The sequence below is a fragment of the Chlorocebus sabaeus genome, chromosome 7 (assembly GCF_047675955.1).
Source record: "Chlorocebus sabaeus isolate Y175 chromosome 7, mChlSab1.0.hap1, whole genome shotgun sequence".
NCBI lineage: Eukaryota > Metazoa > Chordata > Mammalia > Primates > Cercopithecidae > Chlorocebus > Chlorocebus sabaeus.
Genome location: NC_132910.1, coordinates 84,131,822 through 84,156,206, shown reverse-complemented (window position 1 = coordinate 84,156,206; position 24,385 = coordinate 84,131,822). Strand labels below are relative to the sequence as shown.

The 24,385-nt window shown below is 35.6% G+C and overlaps 1 protein-coding gene across 2 annotated transcripts in view; it reads right to left on the bottom strand.

The window, feature by feature from the left end:
• Window positions 1–23,634, bottom strand: part of PCDH10 (protocadherin 10) — a 62,899-nt gene extending 39,265 nt beyond the window's left edge. The window contains exons 1-4 of one of the 2 annotated variants that reach the window (XM_037992010.2): window positions 20,150–23,634; window positions 18,519–18,577; window positions 17,870–17,976; window positions 9,514–9,819 (exon numbers count right to left, since the gene is read on the bottom strand). In XM_037992010.2, coding sequence (XP_037847938.1) covers window positions 9,514–9,819; window positions 17,870–17,976; window positions 18,519–18,577; window positions 20,150–22,780 — 3,103 coding nt within the window. In that variant the 5' untranslated portion in view covers window positions 22,781–23,634. The remainder of the gene's footprint in view (window positions 1–9,513; window positions 9,820–17,869; window positions 17,977–18,518; window positions 18,578–20,149) is intronic. The other variant, XM_007999800.3, reaches the window with a different exon arrangement.
• Window positions 23,635–24,385: the final 751 nt, after the last annotated feature.

Genomic DNA, 24,385 nt, shown 5'->3' with positions numbered 1-24,385 from the left:
ATACTATAGTGGTAATATTTTGGCTACTGGACATATTATGTGACAATGTTTTGGTAACTATACAGTGTACTCATTTTGTAAAAATTTCTTGAGTTATACATTTATGATTTTTGTACTTTTCTATATGCATATTATACCTTGATTAAAATTTTTTAAAATAAAAACATTGCTACCTGTAAAGCTGATTTCAGTCATGAATCAAATCAATTGGAAATATAAGTAATATTAATATATGTGAGAAAATTATGGAAATTTAAATAATAAGTAGATAACCAATGATAGTAAAAAAAAAACTTATTTTTAAGAAGAAATATTGCTCTTGTGGTTATGTTAAAAACTGTATCTTTTACAAGCAAAGTGTAAACATTAATGGATTAAATGGTAGAATCCTTCTGGATTTGCTTTGAAACATCTGAATGAAGGAGCAGTTTTATCAGTGTTTGGATGAAACAAGTTTGGTCAAGAGTTGATTCTTTAAGCTGAGCAATGGAAAACCTGAAAGATTTAGTACACTATTCTCTCTACCATTGTATGCTTGAAATTATTCATCATTTAAAAATATTTAAAAATATTGCTTATGAGAACTCTTTAGATTCTGTATAATATTGTCCTCTGTTACCATTGTTTTTTTAAAAAAGATTAAGGTAAGTAAAGAATCAGGATAAAGCTATTTCATGACCTCTAATGTAATCATCTGATGTGCATTTCTAAAGAAAATAGACCTAAAATCTGTACTACCAGTGACTAACAGGGCAGTTAATTCTGGAATCAGAACTAGGCTTATTAATGGTGAAAATAATACACAAGAATTTTATCCTAATTTTTCAGGTCAGCCTCAAGTTTCCTATACATTTTCTAAGCATACAATGTCTGGCAACTGCCAAGCTGTAACATTAACTCTCATATCTGTAGACTTACTCCTACCATTCATATTAAATCTACCTGTGAAACATTTAAGCTTACATACACCATCAGGTGTATATCATCATGACAAATTTATTATATCTATTTTGTCTACTGTTGCCATTGTTGGCTCAGAACTTTCTACTATGTTTTGCACTTTAAGAAACAAACCCATATCTTTTATTGGAAGAGGAGAGCTCCTCTATCTTGACTATTTCTGTATCCAAGGTGATTCAGAATTTAATCCAGAAAATATATATTTAATATTGATTTTAGTTATGTGTTACTTCTATGTTTATGTCTTGTTTAAAGAAACTTAATTGAAAAATATGATTAAAACATTTTAAAATACATTTTTATGGAATAAAGTGGTAATTTTCAGCCCAAATATAGTGACTGACATATAGATGTGCCTTAAAACACTTGGTGATAAACTAAAGCTAATTTTCTAGTTTGTGTAAAATATATGATGAATATCAAACACAGGTAATATTGGAATCTAGTGTAAGATTCAGGCCAATCTTAAGGTGGGGAAAACCATCTACTGACTACAACATTTTTACTAGCAGTTAAAAATACTGCCTTTCTCATAATACATAAACACTAGTACCAGAAACCTGTTTCATCTACAGTGTCATAGTTTATTTTGCCATACTTAAGCACTGTAAACTTAACAATCAGTACCTTAAAAAAAATAGACTACCCAGGCGGGGTGGTTCGTGCCTCTAATCCCAACACTTTGGGAGGCCCAGGCCAGGAGATAGAGCCCATCTGGGCTAACAGGATGACACCCCGTCTCTACTAAAAATATAAAAAATTAGCCGGGTGTGATGGCATGTGCCTGTAGTTCCCAGCTACTCGGGAGGCTGATGCAGGAAGATCCCTTGAACCTGGGAGGTGGAGGTTGCAGTGAGCCGAGATCGCCTGGGTGACAGAGCAAGACTTCATCTCAAAAAAAAAAAAAAAAAAAAGAATATACTAAAATGCTAAAATGAATTCAATCATGTATCTGTTTCTCAACAAGCACCATATTGTCATGTTAACAGCTTCTGATAATAAAGTAGCCATTCGTTAAATACATTGACTCCTATCTCCTATGTTGCACATAATCAAAGTTTGTTCCATAGATATAATTAAAAATTAAATATAACTGATTAAAAATGTAATGATTCTATATGGGATTTAAATGTATGTGAGTGTATCCATATGACTGAATCATGAAACTAGAACATATAAAATGTATTTATAATCCCTTGTTGAATGACTTGAAGTTATCATTGATAATTCAGACTAACACTGTATTGTATATATATACAGACACTTTATCAAAGTTAATTTCAAATATTGTCTCTTCAATCCATACAGTCAAAATAATTGTATCTCTAAGAGAAAAGGTATGAGTAAGTGTTTTACTATTACCATACATAATGTATATACATTATATCATATAAGGTACAAATTATAGAATCATAAATAAAATCCTGATTTTTATCTGCAAAATTTCTAGCTTATAATTTGTTTTTAATCTATGTTTTTGGTATGTAATTATGTTTTGGGAGACAAGGTTTTTGAATTTCCTACACTCTCCTCACCTAAATTGAAGTAGGTCAAGCTAATTTACAGTGACTAGGAAGTCTTATTAAAACTCAATACAAACCTAAAATATTTTGTTACACTCCAGGAAACATTAAAATGACTCACATTATGCTGAGTTTAATCTTAATTCAGTAATGTTATTTAATCTTGAACAGTGAATCTCAGAGTTCGAAACAGTTTCTAATCTTTATTATCTAAATGACACTATCTAATTTCTATTAAAAGGATTGAAGATGATGAAGACTCACCCAAAAAATGTCTGGCACATTGAGTATTGAATAATGTTTAATGATATTTATAGGCAATTGAATTTGTAGATTCCAGACTTATTTACAATATCTTTATAACTTAACATGTTCAAATTTTGACTCATATATCTTCAGTATGATGAGGCAGGAAAAAATTCCCAAGTAGGTATTTCTTTTCATTGAATAATTCTATTTATATTTTAATTGATAGTCTTACTTTGTTAAGCTCATATGATAGACAAATGCTTACACAGTTTTATATCAATGTACAAAATAAGAAAGAGGATGAAAATGATCTGTAATATAAAATGAGGTATATAAATAATATTAATATGCTAAATGTTAATTCTAAGAAGTCCTAAATATGCATGAGATAAACTGCTTTGAAAAGCAGTTGAAGAGTCATACTAAAGAGCTATAAAATATTGAATAAAAGTATAATTAACTTTTATCTATTATGTTTTCTCTATATGCCCTTAAATGACAATATTTTACTTAACCATTTATTTGTGAACTCAAAAATATAATTTTAAAATGCAAATAAATAAATCCTACATGGGAATTAAATAAAGAAAAAAAGTGACTAAACTAGAGGAAAACATAAACCTCTTAGTTTTATAAAAAGATGAAACATGAGAGCTAACATATTAAGTTGCTAGTAAATAAAAGAAAGATGGCATTGCAGATGGGGAAGAATGGGGAGTAATCAAAATTCTAAGAGTGTTAAGAAATATGAAACAATTTAACTCTGCCTTAGGATATGAAATAAGTTCTTAGAACAAATCAAAAGACGTTTAAAATCTCAAAGTCCTGAAACACTCCATGATATTTTACACAAACACACTAGTTGGGTGCATTTCAATAGCTTGAATTAGTTTAAATTCTACTTCCCCATGTAAAAATCTGTAGGTGTAGCTAACAAAGAATATAACTAATTTAAAACATTTTTTAAAAATTGGAAGAAAAGAATAAAGTTTGCTTGGAGGTATCAACAACTGCATGTGTGCATAAATGAATGAATAAATAATGACAACATTAATGAAATTTTGCATACTTTAAAAATGCCCATTAATTCATTTTTCATCACATAATTATTTAGCATTTATAATATGCATAGCTGGATAATGAGTCGAAATATGCCAAGAGAGTAATTGTATTGGGAAGAAAAATTGTAGTAGAGCTGGAGCAGATTTTAGCAAAGTTAATAAATGGTGAGAAAGCAGTTACAAAACATAGTACTTATTATTGTGTAAGTTTTGAATATTTAGAATATAAAGTTTGGGGTGAACCACAGGTCAAATTATCAAAATAAAGTCAATTCAATTGAAAGTCATTAAAATAGCACTTTTAAATATTGCAGATAATTATAAAGATAACTATACTGATAAAATAAACTATGAAATTGTTCTTTAACTGGGGGAACAGAAATTTCTTGCATGCTAACTAGTTCCAAATTACCCACAGGCACAAATTTTAAATGACTTGAAATAAGTCACAGAGAAGTACTGATGTCTGAGTAAGTAAAAAAAAAAAAATTGCTTACAGAAGTGACTAGATATTTATATATAAAACAACTGCTGTGTTTCATATCTGCACCTCAGAAGGATTTTTATAGCTTTCATTTTAAATTGTACTAGCTGAGATAGACCACTATACAACAATTAAAGAAAAAGAAACAAAATATAGTATCTCATGTATCTAGTGTTACAGAGAAGTTCCCACCAACTGCTGCATCACTCAGTTAACTGGAGGAATGACACGAACTATGAATAGATGACCATTTTTCAGAGAAGTAGAATATAAAAAATTCACCAAATACAATAAAATAAGTAATATTATAAAATAGTATAAAATATAATAAAATTCAGATAGAGAAAATGAACAGAGTTAATTTTTTTTTTTTTTTTTTGTCTGATGCCTAGTTATCATTTGTTTCCTATTCCTGGAGTTGAAGTGAGTAAACTTTTTGATAATGACAGATTTATTCATAATTCCTGGATAAAGGGATTTATTGATAAAATAGAATGACTAGTATATTTCTAAGACCATAAAACTGTCCCAAAGAAATAAACTGAAAAAGTGAGAAAATTAGGTTCACCAATCTGTATGTATATAAAAGAGTAAAAGAACAACAAAAAGAACCCACTCTCAGAGTACACACAGTAGCACAACATGGAAGAAAACTAATCAGAAATTAACACATCAAGTGAAAAAGAAAAAATCCCGCAAGAGAGGTCCGTTCATTTAGTGGTGTATGGGCCTATAGGAAAGCAAGGCCTTCTAGAAAAATATTTATTTTTGGACTTTAACATTGGATAGTGACACCATATTTATGACATTAGAGGAAAAAAATCCTAGAGAAAGCACTATACAGAGGTACATAAGTATGAGGTAATGTGTATCAATAAGAAAAATCATTTTATTTTGAATTCTGTGTATGCTCTTACAGCACTACTGAGTTCAACAAATTATGAAAACTCACAGAAGGCAGGCTGAGATAATGAAGGGATTGGAAGAAATGTTACTAAACAAAACATGTTCTACAATTTCAATCAACTAAAAACTTGAAGTGCACATAGACATAATACAGATACCTAAAAATTTCCCCCATTTAAAGTTTATCGATAAAAGGTCTAGATAAAGGTTTAGCAGTATTTTAAATGAACTGTTTTAGAAATTTATTTTTTTAATCATGATATGGGTGTGTCAAGTTGAAATTTCATGAAGGTTAACAAGTTGGCAAAAATAAAATTAGGTCAGGAGACAACCAGAATGACTTTTAGTATACTTGGACTAGTACAAATGTTGTATAATATGAAGGAAGGATGTGCCATGAAAATAAATTGTTCCCTTTAGACTCTAGAAAGCTCCATTGATTCAGAAATGTAGTCATTATGATGCAGTTTTTTTCACTTCATTCAGTACAATTTATCATTATATGACACTTAAAGAAATATTTTCATGAGTATATTTTGATGTAATTGTATTGAGTACCTTATGATTGTCTTCAATTTTTAGGAATTAATTATGTTTATTGGCAAGAATCAACAAGTATCCAAATAACAAATACTTATGCCTTTATTACTGTATAGTTCAGGCTGATAGGAATTGAATTTCATGTTCATTTACTGACAAAAATCTTAAGAGATGGTGTTCAAAGTATAAAGCCAAAATCATAAGCAGGAATGACTATAAAAATATTAAAGTGTTTTAACTAGTAGGGTTTTCTGAAATTATACTAATAATATAACTTTTGTCAATTACATTATTGACTTTATATTCATTTTATATTTTTATTTATGGAGATTATCCAGATGGTTTTACACATAACTTATTGTGTCATTTGAAAGAATGAATTATTTTAAGTAAGATGTCTATGATTCTAAACAAATCCTTAAAATTTTCATGATAAAAATGCAATGTTATTTTAAAACTCCAGAAAATATTTTCTTTCATTTTAACATGATTATTTAAAGTGCTGCAGGTAATTATTAATTTTAATTAAAAATGAAAGTGGTATTTTAGTGTTTTTAATTACGCTAATGAAAATTAAAGGTAAAGTAAAACTGAAATTTATTAACGTTTTAAGGTAAATGTAAATATGGCATTTCTGAATATATGGCCATGTTCTACATGTTTAAATTGATTTATGCAATCTTTGAGTGTATCCCTTTGCTCCATATCAACTTAGCAAACTGTAACAGTATAACAAAAATAAGAGAAAACAAGCTCAGAAAGTGCTCATGAATAATTCAGCAAGTATTGAAAGATGTGTTCAAAATTATTCCTGATTTTTAAAAGTCTCCTTTTATTAAATACATCATTTATGCTCTTCATGTGTCTTTTGTTAATACATTAAAATAAAAAGAAACATAACTGTAAGCATATTTTTAAGAACATGAAGTACATTATTTAATGTTTGCATCCACCTATTTTTGTGTAAAAGTTGTTTTCTTGCAGTTTTTAGTTTTAACTTTAGCAATCGGAGGTATAGAAATCAAAAGTTATTTATATTGACAATGATCTCTTTTGTAATTTTAAGCATATCGTCATTTCCTTGTCATTATTGTAGAATTGACAGTGACAGTTTCATTAGGCTTTTCAGAGCTTTACACAAACATAACTAAATATACTGCTATTTTTCCTAACATTAAAATGTACATTATATTCATTATGAAACTGCATATTTAGCAAAAAAACCTACAACTTTAATAATTATTAAAATATTCTGATTAAAAGCAAGTAATTAGTGCCAATTTTTAGCTTTTTTAATTATGTAAGGGATTTGCTTTTAAACTTAAAAGATGACACTATTTCTATTCTGAATGAAAAAGAACACAAGTATCAAAAACTGTCACCATATGAATTTGGGGGGCAAAATGGTCAGGAGTAGTCTTGTTTTAGAGTTTATATTATCAGACTAACCATAAATTTTTTATGATTATTAAGTCAGAGCCGTGGTGTAATTTTAAATATAATTGGATGACTCTAAGAGGACATTAAATACTAAAAGTTAAATAAAAAAAAAAAGTCTAGACACGATTAAAGTTGTATGAAGAACTAAGAAGAGTAGAAGTGAAAACAACAAAATAGCTATTCTTCTGGAAATTTTCCACTCTGGGTCACACGTCAACCCAAACCCTAAATTTTGAGCAGTGTGAACTGGCTAAAACAGATTGGGGGGGAAAAAAAAACAAAAAAACAAATAAACAAAACAAACAAACAAACAAACAAAAAACTACTATTAAAAACTAACTCATTCCAACATACATACATATATATATATATGAATAATGTGCAAATAATTAAAAATTTCCTGGTGAAATAATAGATGCATTGTTTTGATTTTTAGCAACACACATAAATGTTAATAAATTTCATAATCCCTGAATGAGATTTCTAAATGAAATACCAGATTCTTAAGAAATAGAAAAATTTGTATTAAATATATATGCAGCGTTAATATTTTAATAATAAAAAATTGCTTCCAATAGTCTTATTAATAAAAAAATCTAGTCAGTAAAGAAAAGACATTTGTAGATGTTTAAAATTCCAGGTCGTCGGCCGGGGGCGGTGGCTTAAGCCTGTAATCCCAGCACTTTAGGAGGCCGAGACGGGCGGATCACAAGGTCACGAGATCGAGACCATCCTGGCTAACATGGTGAAAACCCGTCTCTACTAAAAAATACAAAAAAACTAGCTGGGCGAGGTGGCGGGCGCCTGTAGTCCCAGCTACTCGGGAGGCTGAGGCAGGAGAATGGCATAAACCCGGAAGGCAGAGCTTGCAGTGAACAGAGATCCGGCCACTGCACTCCAGCCTGGGTGACAGAGCCAGACTCCGTCTCAAAAAAAAAAAAAAAAATTCCAGGTCTATATGTAAGTATAATTTCATCAAGAGCACTAAGAGCGAAAGAGGGCAAGTTGATTTTCCCACTATATTTGAAGTAGATTTACCTGTTATTATATGGTAAAAGCAAATATTGTATTTATTTAAAAATACAAATTTTTATTAATCTGAATCATATACCCTTCACTTTTTGCCTTGAAATTATTAATAATGTATTTCTTTAATGTATATTCTTAGTTTAAGTGAAACAGTAGTTAAATTCACTGTTTAAATTTTGGAAAAGTTTTACTTTTAATAGTAAATATAATTTTGAGTCCAGAATTCGATTTCAGAGGCAAAGACAGCATCATGTTCCTCACTTACTAAAATTTGGTTTTAGGCTACTTTATTTCACTATCATGTGTGGATTTGTGAGTTAAACTAAAGACATTAGCATCCAAATTGCATTTCAGATATCTCAATATTTCCTGTCTTTAAGTATTTGTTCTCTCTTTGTATAACTTTAAAAAATAAAGCAAAACAAATGATTTTTTGGTTCTGAAGTGCTAAAGTGGTACATCACGCTGGGGTATTTGTGGTTCTGAGTAATTTGAAAAGCTGAAAACAATCTTTTATAAAACACCCCATGACTATTGTTGTCACCACAATGTATGCATCTAATAAAAGACCATTCTTTTAAGCATATAACACTTGTCTATTTGCATTATCTCTGTCCAGATTAGTAGCCACAACCTCAATGCATTCAATCTTTGCTTTTCACATTATACATCATAAGGGCTAAAATAAATATTCTTCTGTTTTTTTCCTTTAGGTTTTTAAAAACACTTTTACTTTTCAATTTCATCGATCATAAAAGAAATGATATATCTACAATCTGTCTCATCTTTTGTTTCTAGCTTATAAATTCCACAGTTATTTTTGTAGTAGATGAAAGAAAACATTATATAGGATGGATCTGCTATACAAGATAAGTCATCTTTTGATTGAGTTGTCATGAGTTTTTATCTTTATCAAACATTATTTATGTAGTTTGACCAAGATATTGAATTGTCAGTAACATTTATCCATTAATTAAATGAAAAATATTTATATTTCTCATTACCAAGATCCTCAAAGGAAGTACATTATGGAATCTCAAAGCATTTTTATTCTTCACAATGATTACATAAAATAATAAATTTGGAGAATATAGTCCTATATTTTGAAAGAGCTAAGTGCGATTATTAATGTCTCAATGTTAGAGGAATCTATTATTTTAAATAAATAAAGAATATTGCTCTAAAGTGCTGCCAGCATCCTGTCACATTTATCCTTGTTTCTTAAAAAAACCTGAACTCCATTTTTACCAAAAAGAGTGGAATGTTGAACTTTATCTCCTCAAAGGGAACACTTTTACAGAGCCCTTTGTGTAATACTTACTCAAATATGGTGGTTTGTAAGGCGCTCGCGTATTAGACAGCAGTCCGTCCAGCTCCTTCCTCTCCAGAGTGCTGTGAAGGGCCTTCTCTTTGCCAAAGGTGGAGAAGGACCGCTCTGCCCCAGGCTGGGCTTCTGGAGTTTCAAACACCTCAGTGTCTGGAACAGAGTCCATGCCGGGAACATGCAGATTGCTGCGATAATCAGCAGCCTGGCGTCCATCAGAAGGGACAAAAGAAGGCATCCAGCACCGATCTGAGTGGCCCAGAGCTTTACATTCCTCAGTGCAATTGGAGAAGAGATCCATACCTGTTAGCAGAAAAAAGAAACTACAGATGTAGTCTTCACCAACATGACCAGTTACTTAGCAGTGTAAGATTACAGGCAGCATAAAGGGTGACAAGTGAAGGTGTCTTAACAAATTTTCCCTGGCTTATCCTGACAGGAACCAAATATCATTTTGTCTCATTTTTGTTCATCACTTTAAAAAGAGAAAATGATCGACAAATGTAAAAGATAAGATTCTTCTGGCAAAGAGGTCTCTGAAATAGATATTTCTAAACTACTTAAGGTATTGGGAAAAAATATTGGCTCTAAATAATTTAAATAACTGGGAAATGGTGAGTAAAAAAAGTAGACATCTTTTAAAAAATCTCTCATGAAGTGTATAATAGAGAAAACAACAAGGTGTAAAAGCTTTAAAATCCATGATCCCTAACAATGATATCTGATTTTTTTCCTTAAAAATAAATAAACATAAGAAATATGCCAAGCACCAAAAATGATATTTAGATTATGAAATTTGAATATGAAGCAGAAAGTGAAATTCAACAGAAATGTGGTATACACAGAGGAATATCAGTAAAAATCAAGAATAAAACACAATTTCATTAGCAGCCAAAAGCATATTTTCTGAGATTTCTAGGAAATGACTTCCTAAAGATATTCCTCAATGACACTGTGGTAGTCCATATTACTAAAAACCACTTATCATTTACCACCTTAGACAAATCCAGAACAAACGACTGTAATTAGTGAAACCAAGGTAACCAAATGCAGTGTAAATCAACTGCAGATACTATTGACAAATACCTTATTACTTGCTCTATATTGGAACACACTTGTCCTAGTCAACCAAGAGTTGTTTGCTTACTAATCCTATAATACCAAGATTTCAAAGGACAAGTTCAAATTTCATTGTCTTCCTTAGATTGACAAGATTACAAATATTATCTGATTATGATCAAGAAAGGTCATTGAGTTTCTTAAGCAAAGCATAAGAATTTTCGAGCAATACAGAATACTATTTAATATGAATGCTAATACATAGCACTACACAGAAAAACACATAAACAAAAATAGCATTTTAATGTTTTTCTAAACATAGTAACATATCTATCAAATATTTTAAAACAGGGCCGAAACGATCTCAACCTATTCTCAAACTTTAAATGGATAAGAAGCTCCCCGGCTCACTGGCATGGAGCTGGGTGTGGAATGACAGTGCCTAGTAGGCCACTTTTATTTTCTAAATAATATTAAAAAAAAAAGAAAAAATAATTAAAAATTTTTAAAACAGGATAAATTTGAAAAACAAAAGTATATTATTAGTCTGTAGAAAAGAAACTCGAGTCCATACACAGTCTGGAAAAACATTTTTTAAATCAAAAAAGTAATATTTATTTAATGAACATACTTGATTGTTACTTCTATTAATATCAAAAGTGATTTGAGCTCTTGAACAAGTTTTGGATTTTAAATTCCTGATAGTATTCTGTTATATATTGATTTATGTGTGTTTGTGTATATGTTATCGGCATATAAAAAATAAAATAATTTTTCAAAACTATGAACACTTCAGTTTGTCTAAAAATAATTTTTCAAAATTATGAACACTCTAGATTAGTTTGTCTAATACTATCTAGATTATCTAGATTATCTAATACTTAACTCTAGTATTTTGGAGTTAAGAACAGCTAATTACATAAATTAAAAAAAGTAACACAAAGCTTCTTATCATATATTAATCTTACTGTGTAATGACTTTTAAAAAATTTTATATTAAACTATGTAGAATGCTAACTCTGACTTTGATTATAATATTTCACTGATAATTTTCCTGTATAAGCCTGGAAATAAATTACTGATCAGTGAACTGTTGAGGAACAGAAACGTGAGCTGAAGCTGGGATTAAGGAATCTGACTGAGAACAGCATGTAAAACATGTAAATGTTTCACTAGACACCAGAGAAGCTCACTCCTTTATCCTATTTTAGGAAGAAGATATGTGAAAAGAAAAAGAGAAAGGGAAATAGAATGTCCCTGATACACGTTTACATACTAACTAGGTAGAGGCTACAGAACCAGAGAGAAGATTTATATTTTGACATGATAAATGCTGCCTATTTGTTAATAGAATGATAGGGGAACATAGATTTTTTTGATAGTAGAAACTATCTTTAAGAGTAAAATTATTATGAGCAATTATTTATTTTTAAAATAAACTTAATATATACTCAATTTGAATAGCTGATATAATTACATTCCAATATAAATTTGAACTAATACCATTTTTCCCACATGATGAATAAATATCATTTTAAATATGCTAGATAAGACAATATACAACCTTTCACATACTTTTTTTGCACCTAGGCCCAACTACTCTTCTACCTGTGAATATGACAATTCTACACATAACTTTAATAATCTAGTATGTCAATATACATTAGGATACTGTTTGATTTTGGTAGAAATTACTTTTATGTAGTTTATACCCCAATGTGCCCATTTTCTTATTTGGAAAGTATGTTTTTCTTCTGTCTCTTTCGATTATTTGAGTTTGGTTAAAATTTCCTCAGATTACATAGTAAAGTTCACACACGTTGAGAATCGGTATTAAAAATAAACTGTAGCATGTGCATGGCAAAAAAAAAGAAAAAGTGAAGATATAGAAAAGTTTTTTGTTTAAAGAACAGTATCACTCTACCAAGGCAATAAACATGTAAATAATGTTCTTAATAAATCTATGAATTAATCCTTTTAAAGTGGAAGTCCTTTAGTAATAATATGCAGCTTCATATAACTAGAAGGAAAGGTAAGGTGGCTCAAATTGTACATAAATGTTTCACCAGTTTTATTGATGTGTACCTATTTCTCAGGAAAAAAAATCAGACATAGAAACAAACATTTAAAACATAACATTAATAGTAAATCAATAAACAGATAAGTAACAAAAATTAATTGAAAATTGATTTTTTCATTTGTTCTGTAGTTATATAGTTTGAGAGCCACATAAATTTATTCCGTTACGATTCCTCATCTTTGGAAGACATTGTATAACCAACATTTTATCTTTTATCATCTGTCGTTAGTCCCATTAAATATAGTACTTTAATTACCAAATAACCAGAGGTATATTTAAGTTTTGTTGTGATAAATGACTTTATGATGCACAGGGATGCCAGATATTACAGTAGCTAGGATATATTAAAATGCATAACTTTAACACTGTTCTTACAATTTTTTAATAGCTCAAATTGACACCTCAAAAGTTGGTAAGTTTAACTTAATTTTTCTTTTTCTCATTCAAATGCCCTTACTATGGAAACTGTGGGTTTTTACAACAGAAAATTACAGACCAAACCTCAATTAAATTAAAAATAAATAAATAAATAGACTTTAGGGATCCATGTGCAATTTTGTTATATGAATATATTGTGTAGTGGTGTTGTCTGGATTTTTAGTGTAACCATCACCTGAATAATGTAAATTGTACTCATTAGATAATTTCACATCCCTCACCTGTCTTCAGTCTTCCCACCTTTCAGAGTCTCCAATATCTACTATTCTAAACCTCAGTTTTGAAATTTTGGTAATATCTAATAAATGTTTCAACATATACCTTTTACTTGCAATCTCTTTTTCTAGTTATTTATTTTTTCCACTTTTCAGAAATAATCGGTTCTGCAAGGGATGACAGCTGACGTGATAGACTGCCTGTTATGCAAATATATATGCAAACAAATTTTGAAGTACATGGTTTTCAACTGGCAAGTAACTTGTCCTGTATACTCAGAGGCAGTGGATATTTCCATTGAGACCAAATTGAGATTTCAGAAATTTTAGAATTCAATTTGTGCTATTTTTTTTGGTGACTGTCATAATACAATATTGTGTGAACATTTCTTTTTGTGCAACAAGCTTTCATTGAAAACATTTTTTTCCAAATATGATAAATTAATTTTAAAGAAGATAAAAGACTTCTCACATTTTGAGAAGATTTCTAGTCTTTTAACTACTTAAGATACATTAATTGTAACCGCAAAAATTGCAGTATGTTTTAGGAAAACATGGTTTTGAAGCAGATAGTTATTAACATAACTCACTCATGAAAAAATCAAAATAAGTCCATAAAATTTTCTCCCTACCTATAATCTTTCAAAATGTATATATTTTTCACCATTTCCTCTCAATATTTTGTCTTCTATATTGCTTCCAGTTATAAATCTCTCCACATTTTCAAGTTGTAGCTCCAAGTTTCACAAGTGAATAATGTTTTATAAATACTGGTATAAATTCATTTTATACATAAACCCAAAAGCAAATTTGACAATTATCTAAATTCTTAATGGAGTTTGGAAATAGGTATTTGTGTTTATAATAAACCAATAATTCTATTGCTGATATTGTAGTAATGCAATGGCTTAATGCATTTCAATGATATATTTTATCTACTAATTTGAAATTACTGACCAATCAACTCATTTTGTTTTTAAAATTCATAGTCAAATTTTGACCATGTATTATATCTATATCTATAATTAGTTAGAAACTAAACATAGTTGGAAGATAAGTTCTCTTATAACTGAAAGAAAAAATTATTGAAGAGAAATTTGATAATTTTCAGAGAATGTCTAACAAGTAATTCAATCACTCATTAGGATTCTTCAACATATTTTTTTAAAGGCACAAGGTATTAAAAATAAATCTACAATTAAGCTTAGCATTATTGACAATGTAGGTATCTAATAACCGGAAAAGCAACCTGTCACTACTAACAGATCACTTTAAATATACCTCAAATAATATTAAAATGTTTAAGAATATACAATTTAAAATATTCTATCTGTACCCTAAAATAGAAAAAAAATAATTATGTTTTAATCTAATGACATAATAAAGTTGAAAACATACATCTTTAAAGTCCAGTTCTTTGGCTATTTAAGCTGTGATTAATCAGTTTTTCCTCTTGTGATGGTTTATGTTTGCATTTACCACTTCTCCTTGGACTACTGCCATATCTAACCAATACATCAATAGTGCACTGAAAAAAACGGAAAGCACCTTGACAAGGCTATATAAAGAAAGTACCACAGAGCAGTGGTCAAGGCGAAGAATTTCACACATGGAGCCAGGTGCAGTGGAAAACTGAAAAAGCTTATGTGATTCTCCGTGCAGCTGTCTTCGTGTTTAAAGCCCTTCTATGAACAACATTGGTGACGGCAAATGGCTTAGAAAAAAGAAAAGCAAGAAGGAGGGGGTGTAAGATAGAACAAAAAAAGAAAACTATTCATAAAAGAATAAATAGAAGGCATATCTAAATAAATAATACAGAATAATGTTAATGAAGAAAAAGAAATAGTAGTAAAGAAAAAGGAAGTTTAAACAGGTGAAGCACTGAGCTAAACAGTCTGTACACTATAGTGTGGAATGTGGTACAAACTGAAAGAGAGAATTCAGAGTCTTTATCTTTCCAATGTTAGCTTTGCTTGATAATCTAACTTTTCCCCACTAAAATCTAGTTAAGTGAGATTTGCTTATTACAGCATAATGTTTTTTTTTTTTTTCCTATCCTGAACTTAGAAAGCTATGCTATGAGTAATATTACCTAATTTTGCAAAATAGTAAGATCATTAATATCTGGCTTTACAGTGAAATACAACAGATTTATCTGAAATGGGCTTAAATTTTTGGAAATAGTCTAGCTGTTTGATGTGAGGCTTATAGTACGTAACAGCAGTATGGATTGAAAAAAGTTTTTAAGTAAATGCACTTTAATTCTCTGCATTTGAGGTTTTATACTTAAAAAAGAAAACACTTCAAAATCATTCTTATAATAAAATTAGACATTAAATCTGATTGCAATTCAGCACACAAAGGTGCAATCACTTCTTAACATAAGTGTTTTATTACAATCCTAAAATAGCTATTATTGTACCCAGTATGTTGTGGCTGCCCTGTAACTACTAATGAGATACATAAACGGATTGCTAATTCTATAATACTTTTACATGTTTAAGAACTTAAAGATAAGGAAAAATATTTAACATTTTGATAAAAATAAAAACTGCCTGGCTGAAGTGTTTTCCACAACACATTTTAACATTTTTGTATTCTTTTAAATGCTTTGGCATCTCCAATAATTTGAAAGAAACATTACAGAAATGGTAACACTGGGTGACTGTAAAATAAAGTAGCTACTGGGAAGATGCACTGATAAGAATATGTTCTCATCTATCTTCCAAATTTGGCTCTTTTTGCAGATGTTTATTCATTACTCTTTCTTCAGTTAGGTTATTATGGGTCATTATGTCTGAGGGACTAAACTAATTGAAATGTTCATTGAGATTGAAGTGCTACAAGAAAAACAAAGCCGGGCGTGTGGGGTGGGAAAGGAGTAAAATGCATCCAAAGAAACATGCAACAGATACTCTTTTTAAAACATTAAACATTTTGTTTTAAAAGTTTTAAAAGGCTGACAGTTAAATTAGAAACTCTGAAGAAGAACAAGGATGAGCAATGCTAAATGTACAGTTTTTAAAGATAACAATAAATCATATGCCATATATAGGGCAAAAATGAAAGGGACTTTGTACTCACATATAAACTTCTGGCAAGATCTGGTTTGTTGTCAGGTTCCCAGACACTAAATAGATGCTCTGTTCACTTAGCGTGAAGGCCCGCAAGGGGCAGGGACCTCCGGGGATTCTTGGCAGTTCTCAAGTCTCATTAGGCCTGCATATTAATGACTCACAGCAATATAAAGAGACTCTTGAGCAGCCTTTTTTCCCTTCCTCCTGCGTGGGTTTCCCAAGGCTAAGGCAGCCACAGACACAGCACACATTAGCCAAGTGAGAGGCTTGTAGCAACCACTGCTGCCAGGCCACCATGGGGTGTACGCTGCCCTTTGACACACTGCCTCAGCACCATCCAGAGGTCCACCAAGTGTGTTAAGGAATGAGTGCTCTCGAGGACTAATATCACCTTGAAAATAAGAACCTATCACTCTATGGTTATATTATTAACTAAAATAAAGGTCCAGTTTCAACAGAGCTGAGTTGAACCCAGAGACAGTCTAAGATCAACATTTTCAGGAGTTAGAAAATTTGACTAGCCTTTCTATTTCTTCATGTGTCATATAAACCCAAAACTAGTTAGAAAAAGTAAAATATTCAACAAATACCCTTCAAAGATGAAAACCAAATAATTAGGAAGGACACCAGAAGTTTATTAAATCATTTTCATTTTAACACGCGTTTTATTTCATGTAAGAGTTTCCTTTTAGTATTAGTGATAAGAGTTACCAGTATCTCATAAAACTTGACTTATAATAAGAAAAGTAAAATGAAATAAAATAAATATATATCACATTGGAACCTGTCAATGACTACCGTCAAGCCCAAATACAAATATTCTCAGAGTTCACCTTTTGATGTGTCATGGACCCTGTTGAAAATATGAAGAAACCAAGGACACTTCAGAAAATACACATTATCACGTATTACCTAACATTCTGAAGCCTAAGACTCAAGATTAGAAACCCTGTTTTCAACCCATTAATGACTTTTAATCACCATTACTTTTCTCATTCAATACTTTGTGGTGTGTAAACTGCATTGCCCTGGAAAACAAGAAATGTGGATTCTAGTGTTCAGTCATCCATTTATCCTCTTGTGACCTTGTGCAGGTCAATCAATTTTATCCATCTTCAGTTATCTCATCCATAAACAAGTTTAAGAACACCTTAATTGTCTGAAGACTGGTAACTGGACCAGGTGAGAGAGCTATGTCTTTCTGTATGCAATGTGTCCATTAAAGAACATTACATAAGCAAGATACATTTGATATTCTGAAACTCTCCACAATGAATTCCTAACTTTAACTCTCCAAAGGAGCATTGCATTTTTACAATTCTCTTTAAGTCTGCAATTATCAAAGTAGAGTGACACTCTTTTTCTGTAGAGTTACCAGCATTAAACATACGGAAAATTGCCTAGGACATCATCCTTCCTGGGTTTATTTTTAAAAATGAAAACTATAAAAGTTAGCATTTAGATTGCCCTTTGATCACACTTACCAGCTGACTGGGCACGGTTGGTGGCATCATGATCACTATCTCCCTGTTCACTGTCTCCATGACCACTGTCCTTAGAGCTTACTATGTCGGCTTCCTGGAATGCAGAACTAGAAGTACAAAAATGTGAATATTAGAATAAAAAAGGTGAAGAAACACAGAAAACATTCTTCTGCCACCACATGGTCACAGATGGTGCTGCAGACCCACAGACCTCTTAGTTGGCTTTGTTTCTGCATAAAGCTAGTTTTTATAACCTAAGCGTAACTCTTTAAAAATGATCGATTAACAGTCATTTTGAGCACTTAAGTCATATAAAATTTAGGCTTATTCTACAATTGGAGCTAAATACATGTTTATATCATTTTCATAAAATAGATATACATTTGGAACAGTAAGGAAGACTATCAGAAGCTGTGTAGGAGTGTAAATTGACAAAATATTCAAATATATTTTAAATGTATATAAATGAAATATAATGTATAATTTTTAATGTTTTGTTTAGGAAACACAATATAATCCGTATTTATGTCCTGCCTTAATTGAAAATATTTTATACATTTTAATTTTAATTTAGAATAATATACCTACTTCCTACTTCTACTAGGTAGTAAATTGTCCATTACTTCTAGGGAAAAAAAAGAGTCCATACCTGTTAACTCGGCGAGGTCTGTCAACTAGATAGCTGAGCTCTGCTCGCTGGTGTTTAGTCTAGAAAAAAAAAAATAAATATATCAAGAGCATTTGAATGCTATGGGTTGAACTAGTAGTCTACTTTTGAGGTTAGGGACTATATCTAGCTTAAGTAATTGTATATATTTTTATGAATTTCCAAGCTCTCCTAAGACCTCATCCTAGTGATTTCTGTGTAAGGGCAGGGGAGATAGGCAGAGACACTTGAAACCACATTTTAGTCACTTGTAAAGGTTAAAAAAATAAAATTGGCTAACTTTAAATGTGTGTGTGTGTTTTTTAAAGACAAAATACAAATGACTTCATGGCTAAAGCACATATACTATTGTCTCTAACAGAGTCAACCTGTTTATATTCTGCAGTCTTTTTTTTTTTCAGTGGCTTAAAAAAAGTGTTTAGGTGCATACTGGTTGACACAAGAAAAACAGCACGCTCAATAAGCAAAAAGTTTGGATATTTTGTGGAATTATGTTGTTGTTTATTTTCAAAATGTGCTTAAGATACAAATGAGCTGTACAAATATTCATGAAAGTCAATTAATAATATCTAAGACTCAAATAAAATAACCTGCCAGGAAAGGAGTTCATAATCCTGCCCGCCCCGCCACACCCCCATTCTTTTCCACTCCAAAGGCTCTCTGCATTTGCCTCCCCACCTCTACCGCCCACACACCTTTCCGGTCCAAACTTTCTTTTACATAAACCAACTCTGTTCTCCCCCCAACCCCCCACCTCCAGCTCTGTCACTTCTCCATCCTTTTAAAAAGAAGTCAGAATTGACAAGTCAAATTCTTTTATGAAGAAAGCCAACAGCAGTGATTTATCCAAAACAGTGGCAAGAAGATGATTATTAGCTAAAAAGATATATTTAAGACAACAATTGTTTAAGCCTTTCGTTAGTTTACTCTTAACAGGGGTTTGTGCCAACGCAGCTTCATTCAAATTCACACTGTGTGGGCGCTCGGCTTCAAGAGCGTCTGTAAATGCTGTCCAGAGCCGAACTGAAGGATTTTTTTGCAACCCGAGTTCAAAGGACAAGGATCTGATAACTTGTTCACTAAAACATGCATTCGAGGTTAGACAACTGTGTAAAGTTAAACAATCTATAGCTTACTTGTACACGCGACTGAAAGCATAGTTAAACAAAGCAAAAATAGAGCCAACTTTATTAACGCCTGGGACAGACGCGAAGAAAGAAGACCTTTGCCAGTGCTAGAAAGTAAGTCCCTCCTCCACATTTCCCTCTCCCTTCACGCAATTTCCCTTTATCCCCAGGTTACTGAGAAGGGAAAGGGCTGACAGGAATTAAGGTTTTAAAGGAAAGATGGAAGAGCAAAGGAGGGAGCTCCAAGGTGGCAAAGTACCAAGGGGACGGAATGAAAATAAATGTGAAAGGGTGGAACAACGCGAAAGTTAGGTTACACACCAAGGAGTGGGAGAAGGTGACCGCCCATCTCCGCTCGCACAACGATACACATAAGGTAATATCCTAAAAATAGATACACAGTGCACCAGAGATACAAGGGCCAGGCTAGAGGAGGCTTTCTGATGGAGGAGATGAGAGATGGTGGTCCTTTCGCTTCAGCCTTACCTCGTTGGACAAAATGCTTCCGTTGGAGATGATATCAGGCTGCTGGTCGGTGTAACCGGTGACTATGGCCCCGCAGGGGTTGTGCTCAGTGTCCGTACTCCGCGAAGGGCTGCAGGGCTTAAGAAACATCAGGTCGGTCTTGGCGGACTCTGGGGTCAGGCAGACCTGGTAGCAGTAATTCTGGTTGTGGTGGTGGGAGCCAAAGCCCCCGGACTCCTCCACCGGCACCTGGGCCGGGTTACTGGGTACATTGGAGCTCTGCACCAGCATGATGTCCGACTTACTGAGTTTCTTCTTGCGCGCCCGGGCTTGGCGGCCACAGCAGGTCGAACCTCCGCCACCGCAGCAGCAGCAGCAGAGGCAGCAATCGCTGGCCAGACAAGTGTAGATGTTGAGCTTCTTCTCTTTTTGGCAACGCACGGCCAGCACGATCATGGCTAGCAGGAAGATGAAGGACACCGAGCCCAACGCGATGATGAGGATGAGGGTGAGGTCTAGCGAGGTTTCCCCGCCGCCAGAGCGGCTGGGGCGCTGGTGCTCTCCCGACCCTCCGCCTCCGCTCCCGCCCCCGCCCTGGGGCTCCACGGCGCCATCCACCAGCTGAACCACCAGGGTGGCGGTAGAGGACAGGGGCGGCTGCCCATGGTCGCGCACCTCGATCACCAGCTCATAAGGCCGCTGGGGGTCGCGCTTGGCCGGGACTCGGCGCGCTGTGCGCAGCTCCCCAGTGCGCCAGTCCATGCGAAAGAGGTTCATTTCGTTGCCACGCACGATGCTATAAGTGAGCCGGGCGTTCTCGCCATCGTCCGCGTCCACGGCGGCCACGCGGGTGAGCAGGTAACCCGGCTCCGCCGAGCGGGGCAGCACCTCACGCGCTGGAGTCCCGTTGCGCCCTGGTAGAGGCGCCACGATGGCAGGGGCGTTGTCATTTTGATCTACTATGAGGATGTTGACAGTGGCGTTACCCGCCAGCGCCTGGGGGCTGCCAGCGTCCCGGGCTTCCACCTGAAAACTGAAGTCCTTGAGCTGCTCATAGTCGAAGGAGCGCAGGGCGTACAAGTAGCCGTTCTCAGAGTTGATAGACACGTAGGTGAAGACGCTCATGCCTTGGATCTGGCACTCGAGGATAGAGTAGGCAAGCTGGGCGTTGGCGCCCTCATCGCGGTCGGTGGCGCTCACCGCGTAGATGTAGGCGCCAGGCACGTTGTTCTCAGTCACATACACGTCGTAGACCGGCTGGCTGAAACGCGGCGCGTTGTCGTTCACATCCGACACTTGTACCTGGATCGACTTACTGGTGGAGAGCGCAGGCTCGCCCCGGTCCCGGGCCACTACGGTCAGGGTGTAGGAATCCCCCGCCTCTCGGTCCAGAGGGGCTTCCGTAACGATGGTGTAGTAATTCTTAAATGAAGACTTGAGGCGGAAAGGCACGTCTCCCAGTAGCTCGCACTGCACCTGCCCATTCTCCTCTGAGTCGCGGTCAGTCACGCTGAAAAGGGCCACCACAGTGCCGGGCGCCGCACCCTCGCTCACCGCCTCCTTCACGGTGCTGAAGCTGATCTCTGGCGCGTTGTCGTTAGCATCCAACACTCGCACTAGCACCTTGCAGTGCGCAGGCACGGCGTTGGGGCCCAGGTCCTTGGCTTGCACGTACACTTGGTACACTGGGCTCTCTTCATAGTCCAACTCGCCGCTTACCTCCAGTCGGCCAGTGCGCGGCGAGAGTCCGAAAAGCTCCCGCGCCCGGGGCGAAATGTGGCTGCTGAAGGAGTACACAACCTCACCGTTCTGGCCCTCGTCCGGGTCGGTGGCGTTGAGCTGGATCACGAGAGTGCCTGGGGGCGAGTTCTCTGGTAGGGACACAGTGTAGACGGGTTGGTCGAAAGCGGGCACATTGTCATTGGAGTCCAGCACTCGGATGGTGAGTAGGGCCGTGCCGGTGCGCTGCTGCTGGGGGGGCAGGCCTGCTCCCCCGCCACCTCCCCCTCCTTCTCCTACTCCTCCCCCTCCTCCCCCGTCCACCGCGGTCAGCACGTAGCGGTGCACCGCTTGCTGCTCTCGGTCCAGTGGCTTCTCCAGCACCAGCTCAGCGAATCGGTTGCCATCCCCCTGGGTCTGCACGTCCAGGGAGAAGTAGCTGTTGGGGGTGATCTCGTAGTCGCGCAAGGAGTTGGTGCCCACGTCTGGGTCGAATGCGCTCTCCAAGGGGAAGCGAGTGCCTGGTGTGGCGCTTTCAGAGATTTCCACCGTCAGGTCCGGCTCCGGGAAAGAGGGGGGGTTGTCATTAATGTCCAGCACCTCGATCTCCACCTGGAAGAGCTCCAGGGGGTTCTCCAGAAAGACCTCCAGGTGCAGGACACAGGAGGGGCTCTGTTTGCAGATTTGCTCGCGGTCTATTTTCTCGTTCACGTACAGCACCCCGGTCTCCAGGTTGAGGTCTAAGTAGGGGGTCCTTGAGTTTGGCACCGTCTGAAACCCGCGAGCCGAAAGTTTTGTAATGTCCAGACCCAGATCTTCAGCGATATTCCCCACGAAAGTGCCATGTTCCTGCTCCTCCTGTACCGTGTAGTGAAGCTGGGAAAAGACTCCTTCCACCATCCAGAGCAAGGCAAAGAATAATAGCACAATCATCTCCAAAAGGAAAGGAAGTAGCTTCCCGCAGCCAGTCAGCTACCCAATCACCTCCCCCACCACCACGAAAAAAAAAAAAAAAAATCTGAAAAAATACAAATAAAAGTGCGCTACGTAGGGGCTCCTGTGGCTTTCTGTCTTTAAAAATCTTACTCCTTTTGCTTCATTTTAGAGCTTCCAGCAGTCCAGCCTCATTTTTTTAATCTTAGCACAGGAAGGGTGACAGGCGTCCCCTTTCCTCATCTGTAATCTTTCCACTGACCAATTAATAAAATAACAATAATACAATAGTCAGCGTCCTTTATTCCGACAGTCTTGGCGCAACGCGGCGCTGGCAAATCCCAAAGAGGAAATTTCGGTATTTCAAGATTGTCCTCGGTTTGTCTTCTTGCTGATGGGAGGAGAATGAGGAGGAGGAAAAAGAGGAGGAGGAGGAAGAAGAAGAAGAGGAGGAAGAGGAGAAGGAAAAGGAGATGCTGTTGGCACCGTTAAACATGCCTCTTAATGTCAACGGCTGGCAAATGCAAAAGGGCTTAAAATCAGCGACAGAATTTTGTGCCGGAAAAGCACAGAACGGCTCTGCAGCTTAAAACTTTCATTCTCTTCATTTCTCCGGATGGATGTTCTTCTTGACATTTTTTTCCTCTTTCGTTCTATTTGTATTTTTTGTCTTTCATCGTCTTGGTTCCCTCTGTCTTCATCTCCACCGTTACTTGCCTCTCTGTAAGTGTAATGAGCAATTTCTTTTCTGCTGTTTTCTTCCCAAGCCTCTTTCCCTCTAACCTCTTTTTCCTTCCAGTCCTTCCTTCCTCCTGCTTCAGCCTCTGAGCTTGTGGTCTGGGCTGGCAGTTTCTGAGCTCCGAGCGCTCGGCTTCTCCGTTTTTGCGCAGCGCCCTCATTCTGCCAACCAATCGCCGAGGAGCACCACCCACCGGGCTGCCGGTGACTGGCCAAACCGGCCGCCAAACAGATACGTCACGGGGCAGCCGGGCGGGGCGGGACAGAACTCTCGCCCGAGCGACCGGGGTGAGTGTGAGTGTGAGAGCGAGAACAGCCCCGCAGGTCCCGAGGCGCTGGCTGGGGACGCTGCCGCGGAAAGTTCCCAGTCCCCAGCCGCAGGTAATGGGGAGGGAATAGAGAGGTTCCCCTGTTTGCATCAGCAAATGCGAAAACATAATAGCAACAACTGCGGTATCCTCTCCTAGGAGCGGGATTTCCAATGATGCTAACATTCTTTTTCCTTTAAGGTATTTTCCCTGATACGGATCATGGAACTAAATCATCTAGAAGGGGAAAAAGTAGCGCAGGGGCCACTAATTGGCAAGGGTTACCTAATTAAGGGACCCTAGCAGAGATTGGCAGGGCATTTAAAAAGTGGGTATTATATGACATGTGTCAATCTAAGGTTGAGGGGTCTGACGGGGCCGCGAGGAAAGGGGTTAAGCAAACGGAGTAGGGGGTGGAAGTGGCTCCTAAAAAGCGGAGGAATTCACGCTAAACGATGTGGGATGACAGCGCTTATAGACAGGCAGACGCGTTCGACGTGCCTCTTTCTTCCCTAAATACATATTCACAAAATACTTACCAAGTAGATTAACTCACTCG